At 39.6% G+C, this 15,750-nt stretch overlaps 2 protein-coding genes across 2 annotated transcripts in view; one reads left to right on the top strand and one right to left on the bottom strand.

Annotated features, from left to right (window-relative positions):
- hibch (3-hydroxyisobutyryl-CoA hydrolase) overlaps positions 1-5,448 on the top strand; it is a 48,619-nt gene extending 43,171 nt beyond the window's left edge. The window contains exons 9-14 of the mRNA XM_046845272.1: positions 952-1,038; positions 1,530-1,588; positions 3,081-3,162; positions 3,529-3,648; positions 4,888-4,921; positions 5,039-5,448. Coding sequence (XP_046701228.1) covers positions 952-1,038; positions 1,530-1,588; positions 3,081-3,162; positions 3,529-3,648; positions 4,888-4,921; positions 5,039-5,154 — 498 coding nt within the window. The 3' untranslated portion in view covers positions 5,155-5,448. The remainder of the gene's footprint in view (positions 1-951; positions 1,039-1,529; positions 1,589-3,080; positions 3,163-3,528; positions 3,649-4,887; positions 4,922-5,038) is intronic.
- Positions 5,449-7,481: 2,033 nt separating this feature from the next.
- Positions 7,482-12,454, bottom strand: LOC124383395 (small membrane A-kinase anchor protein-like). The gene is made up of 2 exons (XM_046846000.1): positions 12,076-12,454; positions 7,482-10,551 (listed from the first exon to the last, which is right to left on the bottom strand). The coding sequence occupies exon 2, from the start codon at positions 10,445-10,447 to the stop codon at positions 10,175-10,177; it is 273 nt and encodes a 90-aa protein (XP_046701956.1). The 5' UTR covers positions 10,448-10,551; positions 12,076-12,454; the 3' UTR covers positions 7,482-10,174.
- Positions 12,455-15,750: the final 3,296 nt, after the last annotated feature.

Raw genomic sequence — 15,750 nt, 5'->3', positions numbered from 1 at the left:
GCCTATGGCGATAATCACAAAGGCTATTCCTGGAGAAGACGGGAAAGTCCGTAAGGTGGAATTGAAGACCACAGATCAAGGACATTCAAAAAAGTACCTTAGACCAGTGACAGAACTTGTTTTGCTTCTGAGTAAAGAATGATGTTCATATGTTTAGTTAATACATAATTTGTTAAGTGTAGTGACCTCACAGATGCCAGGCGGGGAGTGTGTTGCCATTAAGGCAAAATGTTAAGGACTTTTATTTTGATACGATGTAGACCTGGAGTTCGGGGTTAGAGGTTATTTCCTGTATAGAAGAAAGGAAGCTGACAGTATGTGTGCACTTGTAATCCATCTGTTGTTAGCACTAGAAGCAATGTCGTAAGTACAAAATTCATTATGTTAATAAGTTAATGTTACAATACTGTTTAAAAAGAAAAGACCAAACATAGTTACAGTGTTTATTTACATGTAGATACAGGTATATTTCATTAGACAAGATTTGTTAAAACATTCGAACCTTTTTCCTTTGTTACAGTTTTCACTCTGTCATGTAAGATGATGTTGAAAGCCACAGTAAACAGCAAGAAATCGCTCACTACGACTTGTCGTCATTTTGCATCAGAGTTAGCTGGCTGTATAGCTACAGTTGCTACACTGCAGTGAGGACAGCACAATGGGTTTTTTGTTTTTGGCCACGCCCACAAACTTCATAAAAGGCAAAAAGGTTGGCGAGAGAATTCGAGAAAACGGCGACTAAACGGTGAAAGACCGCTTCCTGTGTGAGGTGTGAGCCTCCTGTAATGCAGCCCAGAAATGTAACCAAACACCTCCGTTTTTAAAGCACTGTTCCTTTCGCTGTAATTGTTGTGTTTTACGTGTCGGATCCCTCAAAATGTGTATTATTCAGACTTCAGCGTGTGCACCATAAAGTAAAGAAAGCGCTGATTCCTGTGTCTCTGCTCGCAGATCTCGGCTCTGGAGAAGGATCTGGTGGGTTTAAAGTCTCCCTCGGCCCGGGACGTTGCTGCCGTTCTTGACTCTTATCAGGACCAGGTGAGAGATAAAGGCTTGTTCTTGTTTGCTTCCCAAACAGATCAGACGTCTGCTCAAAACTCCTCCGTTCTCAGTGTTTTCTGGGTACACATCAGAGGTGTTTAGCCTGCAGCAATCTGGTTTATTGGCTCAATCAGGCAGGGTTTATGATGTTTTACAGCCCACATTTCTGTGTGTGTGTGTGTGTGTGTGTGTGTGTGTGTGTGTGTGTGTGTGTGTGTGTGTGGCGAGAACTGGATTTTATATAAAAACCCTAATAAGATGCAATCAGTATACAAATAATATATATATTATTTGTATACTGATTGCATCTTATTAGGGTTCAAGCACCATCATTTCATGATCCTATTAAGTGCATTTCTTTGAGATAATTCATAACTCGGTTGATTGAACAGACATGGCAACCATGGGCCAAACAGATTCATAGAGTCAGAGAGCGGAATTCATTTTCTTCATTAGTTCATTAGAACATTGTGTCTCTTGTAACCCAGAGCACGCTGGATGCAGAGAAGCCGTTTGTCCTGCAGCAGCACACAGGAGCCATCGACAGGTAAAGTTACACCATCTCTCTTTGTGTCTTTTAAAAATGGAATGGACCCACAGACTTTTTCAAATGAATTAAAAAAAAAATAATTCATGTTTATAAAGGGAAACTAGAAGAGATGGAACTCCGTGATTGTGTGGAAATGTTCTAGAAGCCCTCGTTAAATTTTAACCTTCGCTAGAATCACTTTAGTTTTCCTCATTTGGCCTCAGACACACCCACGTTTGCTTGGACGGTTGTAAAGACACACCTATTTAGAGTCACTGTTATTTCCATATATATATATATATATATATATATATATATATATATATATATATATATATATATATATATATATATATATATATATACCCAGATCCCGCCCACATTTCCTTGTATGATTATGAAGACACACCCATATCTAATTTTTTCTAAAAATGAGAGAAATAGGCCTTTTGTGTACATAGAAAAAGTCTTAGATCTTTAAGTTCAGCTCATGAAAAATGGGGCAAAAACAAAAGTGTTGTTTATAATTTTGGTGTGTGTATGTGTGTGTGGAAAAAGAGCAATTCTCCATGGGCAAGTAAAAATATATAAATATAAAAGAGGCTAAATGAAAACCTTCGAAGCAACACGCATTTATTCACTACATACTTTCATTACTCAGATATAAAAATAAATAAATCTAATAATAAAACACCGAAAATAATTTGTATTCACTAAACATATGTTTTACTGATGCTCCAAGTCTCAAATCAAGCACCAAAATCCACCATGATGCACACATCCAGCAATTAAAAGCGTCCGTGTGGAAACAGCAGAAGTTCCGTTTGGTGTCCTGATGATTTACGTCATTTAAAAATGACTTGAAAACATTTACACGTATTTTTATGAGCTGCCCTGTCATCTGGAAATGTGAACAGACTTGTGTAAGTTAATTGCTCAGTGCAAAGAAAGAGCAGTAATATACTGTGTGTGTGTGTGTGTGTGTGTGTGTGTGTGTGTGTGTGTGTGTGTGTATATATATATATATATATATATATATATATATATATATATATATATATATATATATATATAATATATGCATTTATGGACTTACCCTGCACACATGCTATTCCAATGTACGATCTTAGGTACAGCCAATCAGATTCTCTTATTTCTATGTATGGACTTTTATCTCGTTTTTTTGTTTGCTTTTTCTGTGACACACACACACACCCACACACACACACACACATGCACACGCAAAGTTCAAACCAGGACACACAATGGGTAAAGTGTTTTGGTCATAAAATACAGCACTGTGTCTGATCAAAGGACCAAAAAATATCAGCAGCAGTTTGCTGTCCGTGTGATAAAATGAATCCTGGAGGTTTGACCGGACAAATTATTAACTAATGATCAAACAAACTCCACGTTGACCCGGTTTTACTCAGATCTTGACGATTGTGTTATGATGCGTTATGCCAGGTGACCTGCTGCTGTGGTCCTCACTGCTTTATCTCTATTACAGGCTGTTTGAAGGCAGCAGTGTGGAGGAGATCCTGGAGAAGCTGCAGAAGGATCAGTCCGTGTTTGCACACAAGCAGGTGGAGGTGCGTTTTTAAAAGAAGACACACCTAACGCTCACCAAATGTTACCAGACTAATGCATAAGAATAAGTGGACAACATGTCAAGACATACGTGTCTTTATACCGTATATGGGTGTGTGATGCCAGGGGGTGCCCATACTTTTGCTAAGATATTATCCATGCGCATGTCCAACATCTAAATATTGTATGTCTTGTCTATGTACTGTTTATATGGTAATGGATTATATGTAGAGCAGCGCTATCTGCCCTCTTCTGCATACACAAGCTCACGGACGCCTGTGATTGGCTGTCATCAATGTGACTGACACAGGAGGTGTCAGTCACATTGAGTGGTCTGTTGTTGTTTTTTTTTTTTTTTGATGATGTAGACGTTGTTGAAGATGTCTCCGACGTCACTGAAGTTCACCTTCAGACAGCTGCAGGCTGGAGCCAGTCTGAGCCTTCAGGAGGTGTTAGTGATGGAGTACAGACTCAGCCAGGCCTGTATGGTACGTCATGGTGCAAAACCCCACTCACCTTTTGATGTCTGCGGTTTGTGTAATAATGAGAGTTTTACCTTCAACAAGATTGTGTTTTAATAGCTAGATGTTTTTTCCTGTAGCAAAAATATGATAATGGTTTTTGAGTAATAACGTTTTTCACGCAGTAACTACATGCTTTTTGTGTAATAGCATTAGGATTTTTTTTTGTTTTTTTAATCTTACTAATGGATGCTTTTTTTTTTTTTTTTTTAGTAATGTGATTTATTTTTTTCTGTAATAACGACTTTATTTCACTTGACCCATTTTTTTCTGTAAATACGTGACTTTTTTTTCTTTGTAATATCATGACACTCTTTCTTCATAAAAAACGTAAATCTTTTATATCTTTATAAAATTTCTGAAAGTCATATAATTTTTTTATTTTTTTTATACCGTGTGACTTTTTTTTTATGAAAACCTGACGCCTTTTTTCTGCAATAACACTTCCCTTGCTTTTTCTTCATAATAATGTGACTTGTTCTTCATAGCATGACTCTCTTTCTTCGTCATGATGTCATTCTTTCTTTGGATTCATTTTCTGTTATAACTCTTTACTCACTTGACTCTCTTCTTCGTATAACGTGATTTATTTTCTGCGTATTAACGTGATTTTTTTTTGCGTTATGTGACCTTTGCAATAAAAAGACTTTTTCTTCGTAATAACGTGATTTTCTGCGTAATAACGTGATTTTCTGCGTAATAACGGGACTTTTTCTTCGTAATAACGGGACTTTTTCTTCGTAATAACGTGATTTTCTGCGTAATAATGTAACTTTTTCTCCGTAATAACAGGACTTTTTCTTCGTAATCATGACATTTTCTTCGTGATAACTTGACCTTCTGCATAATAATGTGACTTTTTTCCCATAATAACGTGACTTTCTGCGTAATAATGATTTTTTCTTTATAATAACGTGACTTTTTCTTCGTAATAACGTGACTTTTTTCTACGTAATAATGACTTTTTCTTCATAATAAGGTGAATTTTTTTTCTTTGTAATAAATTGATCTGCGTAATAATGTGATTTTTGTTTTTCCTCTTAATCATGTGATTTTTTTTTTTTTCTTCGTAATACCGTGACTTTTTTCCCCATTAGAAGCAGGTCATTTTTGTTGTCAACCTGCTAATTAAACCTTTAAAACTTAAATTTTTATTGATTATTAGCTGTAAAATGTTCACGTCCTGTTGTTTTGTGTTTGTTTCAGAGAGGACACGATTTCTACGAAGGTGTAAGAGCTGGTATGACGTATATTCATGTTTTTTTAAGGGAATCAAAAGACATACAGATTGTTGTTTTTTGTTTCGTGATTTTTTTCCATGGACACTGTTTTTTTTTCCTCTCTGGTGTGTTTGCAGTGTTAATTGATAAAGATCAGAGTCCGAAGTGGAAACCGGCGACGCTAGCCGAAGTCTCGGAGCAGAGCGTGGAGGAAAGCTTCGCCTCTCTGGGAGATAAAGATCTCAAACTGTGAACACTACAAGCCGAATCACCTGGAGTTCCGTAGTTTAGGCGGGAATCATGGCAGACATGCGGTTTTATTTTATTTTCGAGTCTCGAAAGGCGCCGAGGCGTGCGATAAACATAGGCGACCTGCTGTTTTGTTTATTAGGCTGTAACGTTCTCTCCATCCGGCTGTGCTTTATGTTCTCTGTACACGTCACGGGTGAAAATCTCCACACTGTGATCAGCAGTATGGGGAAACTCCAATGCAGTCCATTTGAGTGTTAATCATCTGTTCTGTAAACCAGTAAACTACATTCATTCATGACCTTCCATTTGATTTGGGGGGGGGCGCCTTTAGCCAGCTATCATACGCAAATTTGTATACGCAGGTAAAATAAAGTAGAATCCAGGTACTGTATTGTCGTCCTTTAATCAGAGACATGATTGGACGAATGTCATGCAGTTGAAACTCAGCCGTAGCCCCTAAAACAGTGGCTCTGGTTCAGATAAAATCTTCATTTCCACACACACTGTCTGTCCTCAGTTCCCAGAAAGCCGGTGAATGAAATTGTTTTTCTCTGGCAGGCTACAGCTGCTAATCTCATGACTAATGCTAATGCAGTTCATAACGACAACCATTTTTCATAACTTCCTGACTTCCTGTTAGACTCAACCCACAGAGGATTAAGAATCAAGAACGATGTGGTGCATTAGGGGGAAATGTTTTACGTAGTACTGTGTGCATTTCAGACCACTGGATTGGTACTTGTCAAAGCACCGTTTCTTCTGAGGTACACGCTTCAGCCGAATGCAGTGTTAGTGCTGAGATCTTTACCTAGCGGGTGATTCAGTATTGCCTGCTCATCTATTAGCATGTTTTGTTTGTTTTGATTGATGGAAGGAAACCAGAAACACATCACACTTCCACACACCACCTCATCATGCCACACACTTCCACACACCACCTAATCATGCCACATACCCACACATTATACAACACCACAAGTCTACAAAGACCCTATCACATAAAATCTCACCTCACCACACCGACACACAACCACACCACTACACACAACCACATCAACACACAACCACATAACACCAACACACACAACCACACAGACACATACAATCACATCGACACACACAACCAACACACCACTACACACAACCACACTACACCACTACACACACACACCACCACACACAACCACATCGACACACAACCAACACACCACTACACACACACACCACCACACACAACCACATCAACACACACCAACACACAACCACACAGACACATACAATCACATCGACACACACAACACCACACCATTACACACTAACACACACAACCACATCGACACACACAACCAACACACCACTACACACACACCACCACACACAACCACATCAACACACACCAACACACACAACCACACTACACCACTACACACCCACACCACCACACACACCACACCACCACACACAACCACACCACTACACACCCACACCACTACACACAACCACACTACACCAACAAACACACCACTACACACACCCACACCAACACACACAACCACACCAACAGACACAACCACACCACTACACACAGCCACACCGCACCGCCACACACTTCCACACCAGTCAAATGGCCTCTTCATGTAGGTAGGTTTTTGCCTCCAAGAACTGAGACAAAGTGCTCCACTAAGGCCTTATAATCTTCTGGTCCATATTATGATCCTTACAGTCATCACTTTAGTGTGAAAAATTAGATCTACCAAGTAAAAATATCTTGACATGATATAAAAAATTATATATTTGTTAGAAAAAAGAACTTGCCAATTTACAAATGACCATATTCAGGATATTTTCACTTTAGTGCCCCATTCACCAGTATTTTTTTTTATTCTGTTTGAACAACCTTTTGTCTGATTAATGAGAAATAATCATTCATAAAAAGACATAAAGCAGGTTTTAGAAAGGCATTGATTCAGTTTATTGGCATGTTTTTTTCCATTTAAATTTTTCTTTCTATAAGTTACAGAGCTCATCAGCGTTTTAGATCAAATCTTTTAATAATTTTGGTACCATAAACCTCCTAACAGTGCTTCAGTTTTAGTGTGACATCATGGCAAGAGCACCTGCATGCTTTCTTGTTATACAAAGGTATCGGGAAACCTGACTTTTCTAGCCAGATGTGGTTCTTCTCCAAACTTGGAGACACATCATTTTATAGGATGTCTTTGGATACAGGAGAATTAAGTTTTTCCCTTCACTTAAACTAGGAGATCCAAATCTGTTCCAGCATGACAATGCTCCTGTGCACAAAGCCAGCTTTATGAAGATGTGGTTTACATCGTTTGGAGTGGAAGATCTCCACAAATCTCCACAAAAAGTCTAGTGGAACATCTTCCCAAAAGAGTGGAGGTCATTATAACAGGAAACGAGGACTAAAGTTGGAATGGGATGTTCGATCTTATGGTTATAGTTAGTGTGAGTGGGAAATAAAAACATGTATATGTGTAGCATCCAGGTGCCTTTGTACAAAAATAAACTTGCCTCGTTGAGATAATACGGTCTTTACGTGTTAATACAAGAGCTGCTGACTCTTATAATAGCTTTAAGGATGCGAATGGAGCTGGAGATGATCCAGGATCAGAGAATCTAATCGCTGCTTTTGTTGTGAAGTGGGAAATGGATTTGCTGGTGCTCAGAGATCCTATTCCAAACAAGCTAACGCTTTATCATCACGGTTCTCCCATTAGCTTGGCGACATCATGCTGTGTATATATAAATATCTATATGTCTCCAGACTTCTGAGGAAACACTCCAGCTGGATGCTGAGCGCCGGAATTAAAGGGATGGCGGTTACGTTCATTTGGTTAGACGGTGGTTTTGCACCAGTGGAAACCCCCAAGCAACAGGGCAGATTGTGCTTGCGTTAAAGCTCGTCATGGTCGCACGTCCTCAGCAGGTTAGTTAGGTGGAATGCGGTGGAACAGTGTATGGGGTCTCCGGCTCATAGTCATCTGGTGACCATGAGGATTGGATCTGTGATACTCCATACATGACTGAAGAAAAAAGATTTCTGTCATTACAGCCATCTGTTCTCCTAACGAGACGGTTACCTCATGGCATACAGATAAGGAACTGCAACATGAGTGTGGTTCCATTTTCTAGCAGGAACCATTTTCTCAGGAACTGATGTTATGCTCTGTTTTACCTCAGGAACTTGCGCATACTGACACACACACGAGAATGCTAAAGTCTAGCATGAAAACTAGCATATCAGTGGGGAGAAGATTTCAGCTAGGTAGCATAAAGTGTTTATTTCAGTAGCTTGGTGTGTGTATGTCTGATAAAACAAGAGGAAAACAACCAGAACTTTAACAATTCCCTCAGACGTGTTGGTGAAGTGCTACGACTGAAGTAACACTGAGGTAGTACTCGGCATCAACTCTAGTAGGTTTCGACCTCACACAGTGTGAGACTTTTCTCACCCTCAGGTCGGATTTTAGCGTGCTAATTAATGATTAAAAGGAGAATGAAATGAAAATCAGCTTTCTGCAAGCAAGCAATTAAAAATTGATTGTGGAGCAGCTGGTTTTCACGTCAACAGGCTAATCATCACGAACTCTGATTCTAGTGTTCACGCAGTCCTGCCGACTTTTATCTATTTTATGTGACGTTTATCGAATTGAAAATTAGCAAAAATTACACTGAGCAAAATTCAATGATTGGCAGTTGACCTGGAAGCTCCGCCCCTTCTTCCTTCCAGCTCATTCATGTATAATATAATCTAATGATTAATGTTTCACTTTTTGCGCACGTATATATTAAGTGTATATTAGTTATCTATATTAATTATTAATTAATTATGTCCGAAAACCAATTTTGCCGCATTTTCTCATTAGTGTAATAAAAATACTAAGCAGGAACTCATCCAGCTTTTAGTTCCTTACGAAGTTGCGCTAATGCGCTTACTAATAGCAATATGTCAAAAGGATGTGTGTGTGTGTGTATTTTTTTTTCCCAACCTAGTTTATAAACACTCAACTATTTACACTGTATTCCCCAAAGTATTGGGACACCCACCTTTTCCAGCCATATGAGGTTCTTCTCACAAAGTTGGAGGCACACGATTGCATAGGAAGGTTTCGGATGGTGGAGCATGAAATTTTCCCTTCACTTGAACTAGGAGACCCAAACCTTTTCCAGCATGACACAAAGTGCACAAAGTCAGCTCCATGAAGATCTGCTTTACATGGGTTGGAGAAGGTGGAAGATCTCCTGCTATGGAGTAGACTGCATCCCCAGACCACTTCACATTCTCACCTACAACACTACCTGACTTTACTAACTGGCTGAATGAGCACAAATCTTCTTAAAAATGTAGTGGAACATCTTCCCAGAACAGTGGAAGTTCTTATAACAGCAACTAGATGTGGAATGGGATGTTCAAAAAAGGAGCACATACCAATTTTATGTTCAGGTGTCCACAAACTACTCTTGTCCATATGTGTAATTTTCCTTGTATGACTGGACTGATTTCCTTTCTGAGATATTAGCATTTGTAGTTTTGTATTTGTTAGTTGTTCTGCAGCCGTGTTCACACTTCCTAAAACGAAAATTCTTTGGTTGTGGTTTACACAAAATGACGATCATGCGCTTGGATTATTTATAGCAACTCTGGAACGATGCCATTTCGGTCTATGGACACTGCTCTTGGCTTTGCTGGTCGCCTCGTAGAGATTCAGGCTTACAGATATGACACTTGGTGATTATGGAAAAAACGGGGGAGAATAAAAACCTGCCGAGGCGTATCAGTGCTTTGACAGCACTTTAGTACATTTGTGCTTTTACAGAGATAAAGCCTCGAAGCTGCCGCAGCGCAACTTCCCACACACACTTCCAGTATAAAAGCTGTTCGAACGTCACGTTTCTTCAGTGTATCTGCAAGTTTGCAAACATCTCCGGTCTTCAGGTCGTCAGGCCCAGACCTTGGTAAAGCACATGTGATAATGATGGTGATGATGCGCTGGCCTTTATGGCACATCACACTCGATATACGGGATGTCGCTGTAACGGCTGTCCACCTCGGCCCACTGCTGCACGGCCCGAGCCACGATCTCCTCCGAGAGTCTCTGCGCGTAGTCCAGAAGCACCGGGTTGACCCGGGACGCGTCCTCATCCGGGCCCGTTTCCGAATGCACCAAGACAGCCTTCTCTTCTCGCTTCTTCTCCGGCCCGGCTTCGGCCCTCTGCACCACGCTGGAGTTCTGAACGGGTTTGTTGCACTTGGACTTGATGCATCCCATGATCCACAAAATGGAGCATTGGGTTGAAAATCTGGCACGCGACGGAGATCAGGTAGAGACGCGAAGCTGAAACGAGGCTCACTCATTGACGAATCCGGGTCCTCCTGCCAGAAACGAAAATGAACAGCACATCAGTGATTTATGCTCTTTAATTTACCTGATAGATACACAATGACAGTGGGTCTAGATGAAGCTGTTTGTTTTTTGCACTGTATCAATGCTTCTGGTCTTTTTCCGCCTCTAGTCTACACAGTGTTGAAGGATCAATGAGTCCTGAGTGATGAAACGGATTTAACAGAACAGCCAGTGTAAAATTCGGTACTTCAGCTGGTGCTGCTTCGACTTAATTCTCGTAATTCCGACTTTATTCTTATAATAACGGCTTTATTCTCAAATTGCTACGACTATTCCTGTAATTTCGACTTTATTCTCATAGAGCTATGACTTAATTCTTGTAATTCCGACTTTATTCTTGTAATTTCGTCTTTATTCTTGTAATTCCGTCTTTATTCTCATAGTGCTACGACTTTTCTTATGATTTCCACTTTTCGTACCAAATACACCAAAATATATTGACAAAGATATTGAGACACCTCCCTTTTCCAGCCAAAGTTATTTCTTCTCCAAACTGTAGCATTAAATTTTCCCTTTACTTGAACTAGGAGACCAAACCTGCTCCAGCATGATAATGTTCCTGTGCACAAAGCCATCTCCATGAGGGTCTGCTTTTCATGTGTTGGACTGGAGTGAAAGATCTCCTGCTAAAGAGCTCCAACCCTATTAAGTGGAGCTTAATATAACAGCAAATGGAGACTCAATGTGGAATAAGATGTTTAAAAAAGAAGCACATGGCAATCTTATGGTCAGGTGACCACAAAGTTACACTTATTTTGTAAAAGAAAATGTACAGTAAAAGAAAGTGAGTACTTCTGTCATGGTTTAAAAGGTATGGAAGGCGTCTCCATTGTCAGGCGGTTGAGTGAAGGACTGTTTATAGCTGCTGTACTGTAAGAAACAGGAACTAACATGAACATTATAAATGCTCTGCAATAAACTGATGATTAAAAAAAAAACATTGTGCTGGTTGCTGTGGTTCAAACACTGAACCTTAGAACCTTCAAAATATGAATTCACTAACTATTATGATGATCATTATGGGTCCACCAAACGTCACCCTAATTACACTCACCAGCCCAATGACATGCTATGTTCCTGTGTCACGTGATCCGCTTGACCCCTGATACGCACTAACACAAGGACGTTAGAAATCTGAACGAAGAAAAAGGGGTCATGGGGTGAGGATTTTGACACCCCCCTCCCAAAAAATACCCCCCACACCTTCCCTATACCCCATCAGGCACAACGGAACAGCTGGACACCTTACAGAATGGTAACAGGTAGAAAGAGGGGAAGGTTCCAGCTCTGCACATGTTCCAGTCCATTAATCATTATTGTAGTGTGTGTGTGTGTGTGTGTGTGTGTGTGTGTGTGTGTGTGTGTGTGTGTGTGTGAGCTTCAAGGTCGAAACCAAGCTTTAAAATAATATCCATAATCACAGCCTGAAGGAAATTTCTTATGGACCCCAGAAGATATACAGATGTACAGAGATGTGTGAATGAAGAACCCACCTCTTGACATGGTCACTCTAGAAGAGATTGCAGATGCATAGAAATCTTGTCTCATCTTAGTTTCTTGAAGATGAAGAACAACGAGGAGAAGAAAATCAGCTCTTATCTCATCTTATATCTCATCTCACGGATTGATCAGAGCTCCTTCAAACTTCATCCCTGTAACCCAATCGCGTTATAAAGAAACACTTGCAATAATGTCGCACTTCCACCACTCCTTCACTGAACACATTACATTTTTTCTGTTCTCAAACCTGCCTGTACTGTTCGGAATCCTCTTTTTCTGTTTGTGCTCTTTTTCTGTAAAGCTCTTCCTTCTCTCCGGCTGCTCGCTGATCCTCATGCCCAACCAACAGCAGCGAGGCGCGGTGTAGAAGTGGGTTATTGCAGATTTCATGGTCATTTCATGGTTAAACTTATGACCTTTCATTTTATGTTTATGTCGCCATCTGGTGGTCAGATCCGGTACTTAACCTCATTCCTCTTTCCTGTACGTGTTCCACCGAACCTCTATCCTCTCCCGCAGCACCACTGATCCCTCCATCCTCGACCATTGCACCACTGATATTTACATCCTCTACCACTGCAACACTGATCTTTCCATTTTCTACTTTTGCACCACATAGTTCTCCATCTTCTACATCTGCTCCACCAATCACTTCATCCTTTACTACTGCACCACTGATCCCTCTATCTTCTATCACAGTACCACTGATCTCTATATCCTCAATCATTGCTCCACTGATCCATTAATTCTCTGTTACTGCACCAGTGATGCTCAATTAAAGCAGTCCTGAATTCAAACCTGTTGTTTGAGGGTTTTTTGGCAGTGACTTTTAAAGGTGCTTTCATTGGGGGTACTGATTATGAACATAATGAATTGGAAACTCAGTTGGGGAAGAGTGATCAGGAAAGCAGTGATCGTGGATGAAGGGATTAAGGGAAATTTTGTTCCACCACCTCAGTCCTGGAAACAAGTACGGTCTTGAATCAGGTCTTTTTCAAGAGTGATCAGGATGGAAAGATATGTGGTTAAGGATGAATGGATCAGTGAAGAGCTGTCTTGGAGAAATATAAGGATCAGTGGAGCAGTGGAAGTGGATGAAAGATCAGAAAAACTTTAGTAGAGGATGGAGGGATGAGTGGTAAAAGATGGAGAAATCATTGGAGCAGTGGTTGAGGATGGAGGGATCAGTGAAGGAGTGGCTGAGCATGGAAGGTGCAGTGGGGCACTGGTTGAGGATGGAGGGATCAGTGGAAAGAATGGAGGAATCAGTGGAAGAAGATGGAGGGACTTTCTCATACAATACCACAATTCCTACAAATCTCTCGGCACCCTGCTTTTTCTAAATCCCCAAACACAATGCAACTCCTTCTGACCTTCTCTAAACTTCTCCATCAACATTCTCAAAGCAAATAAGGCTGTTTTGCTTTTCTTCGGCATGCAACTGTTGCTCACAGATGGTCACCTCTTCTCTCAGCCTGGCTTTCACTACTCTTTCCCATAACTTCATGGTGTGACTGATCAACTTAATTCACCTGTAGTTACTGCAGGTCTGCACATCTCCCTTATGCTTAAAGATCGGTACCAGCACACTCCTTCTCCATTCCTCAGGCATCCTCTCACCTTCCAAAATCCTGTTGAAAACTTAGTTAAAAAGTGTCTACCAGAGAGGGTAAACGATAAGAATCAAAAAAGGCACATTTCATATTAAAGCTGTAGCAGCTTAGAGTTAGGAATGTCTCCCTCTCTGGTAGAATAACGCTACTGCAGGCTACTTCCAGAAGTACGTTTCATAGTGGGGTTCTCCCACTGTGCATATTAATCACCCAGCTGTTTTGAGTCCACATATTTTGCCACATTGGGTTCAATTTCTGACGTTTTCAAGAGGACCAGGGATCAACTCTCAGGATCAATCCCAGGGCTCTAAAACAGTATGGATCATAATTTTTTTGTTTTTCTAATCTTATTTGTCATGTTTAAAACCATAGAGAATGTAACCTACAGTAAACAGTTTTTAACGACTAGTCCTTGATATGAAAATAGAATAGAGGTTAATAGAATAAAGTTTACAAATAATATAAAAATAGAATATCATCCAACCTGTGTTGGCCTTCAGGTAGCGTTCACACTTTGCCAGTTCGATTCAGTTTCGTTTGTATAGAGCTTTTTTACATTGTCACAAAGCAGCTTCACATGAATAAACAGATTTAGAATATAAATTCTAACCTCTTAAGTTTATCACTAATGAGTGAGTCAGGGGTGGGGATGATGGTAAAAGGAAGAGAACCTCGAGAGGAACCAGACTCAGAAGGAAACCCATTCTCATCACCATATATCCATTATAGTTTGATTATTGTTGAGGGTATTGTTTATTTACTGATGGACAGATTATGAACTTGTAATATATTTGAGCTCAGTTAAATTATTTATAGATTATATGTAATAGATGAGCTCAGAAAACGAACACAAAGTGCTGGACTGTGGTACAATAATTAGTGTCTGCACACAACAGTGAAGCATGGTGGTGGTTTCCTGCAGGTTTAGGGGCTGCATTTCTGCAAATGGTGTTCGAAATTTGATCAGGATTAATGGTGTCCTTAAAGCTGAGAAATACAGACAGACGCTTATCCATCATGCAATACCATCAGGGAGGCGCCTGATTTGCCACAGATTTCTTCTGAAGCTGGACAACAAGCCCAAACAAACATCTAATGTTCTTCTTTTACTCTGATGATAATTCTTAATGACAAGAAGTCCTGGAGGGATAGTTTTGGCCTCCACAGAACCCTGATCTCAACATCATTGAGTCTGTCTGGGATTACATGGGGAGACAGAAGGATTTGATGCAGCCTACATTCACAAATGTTCAGTGGTTAGTTTTCCAAGATGTTTGGAATGACCTACCTGCCAAGTTCCTTCAAAAACTGTGTGCCAGTGGACCTAAAAGAATTGATGCTTTTTTTGTATATATATGTGTGTGTGTGTGTGTGTGTGTGTGTGTGTGTGTGTGTGTGTGTGTGTGTGTGCGTGTGTGTGTGTGTGTGTGTGTGTGTGTGCATATTAGTCCTTAACTGAAGAATGCTTCAGTAATTTGTACGCAACAATATCCAGTGTAACACACAGTGAAAAGTTTATGACATGACATGAAATGTAATTAAATTATATAACCATTAAAATGTTTTTATTACAATTACAATGTTATTACAATTTAAATGTTAATTAAATGTAGGATTTGTAAGTATAAAAACAATATAACAAAATGATCAAAGAAATGGAATCTACAATATAATCAAATATAATTGAGATCAAATAAAACATATAATAGGATTAACAACAATAGATAGATAGATAGATAGATAGATAGATAGATAGATAGATAGATAGATAGATAGATAGATAGATAGATAGATAGATAGATAGATAGATAGATAGATAGATAGATAGATTTTTTTTTGTATAAATGTGGTAATTTATGTAGAGGGTAAAAACTCCAGACATGAACAGTAGAGGGCAGTCTGTCTTTAATTATGGAAGAAGAAAAAAGTTGGAGCGGAATTAAAAACCTGTCTCTAATATTGTATTTACAAACTACAGAACAGGTTTTTATTGTTTATATGCGGAATTCTGATTCTTCATTAACTTCTATAAATGAAAATTGAAGAAATAGAAAT

Source organism: Silurus meridionalis, chromosome 3 (assembly GCF_014805685.1).
Source record: "Silurus meridionalis isolate SWU-2019-XX chromosome 3, ASM1480568v1, whole genome shotgun sequence".
NCBI classification, from domain to species: Eukaryota; Metazoa; Chordata; class Actinopteri; order Siluriformes; family Siluridae; genus Silurus; species Silurus meridionalis.
This window is presented reverse-complemented; position numbering and strand designations above follow the sequence as displayed.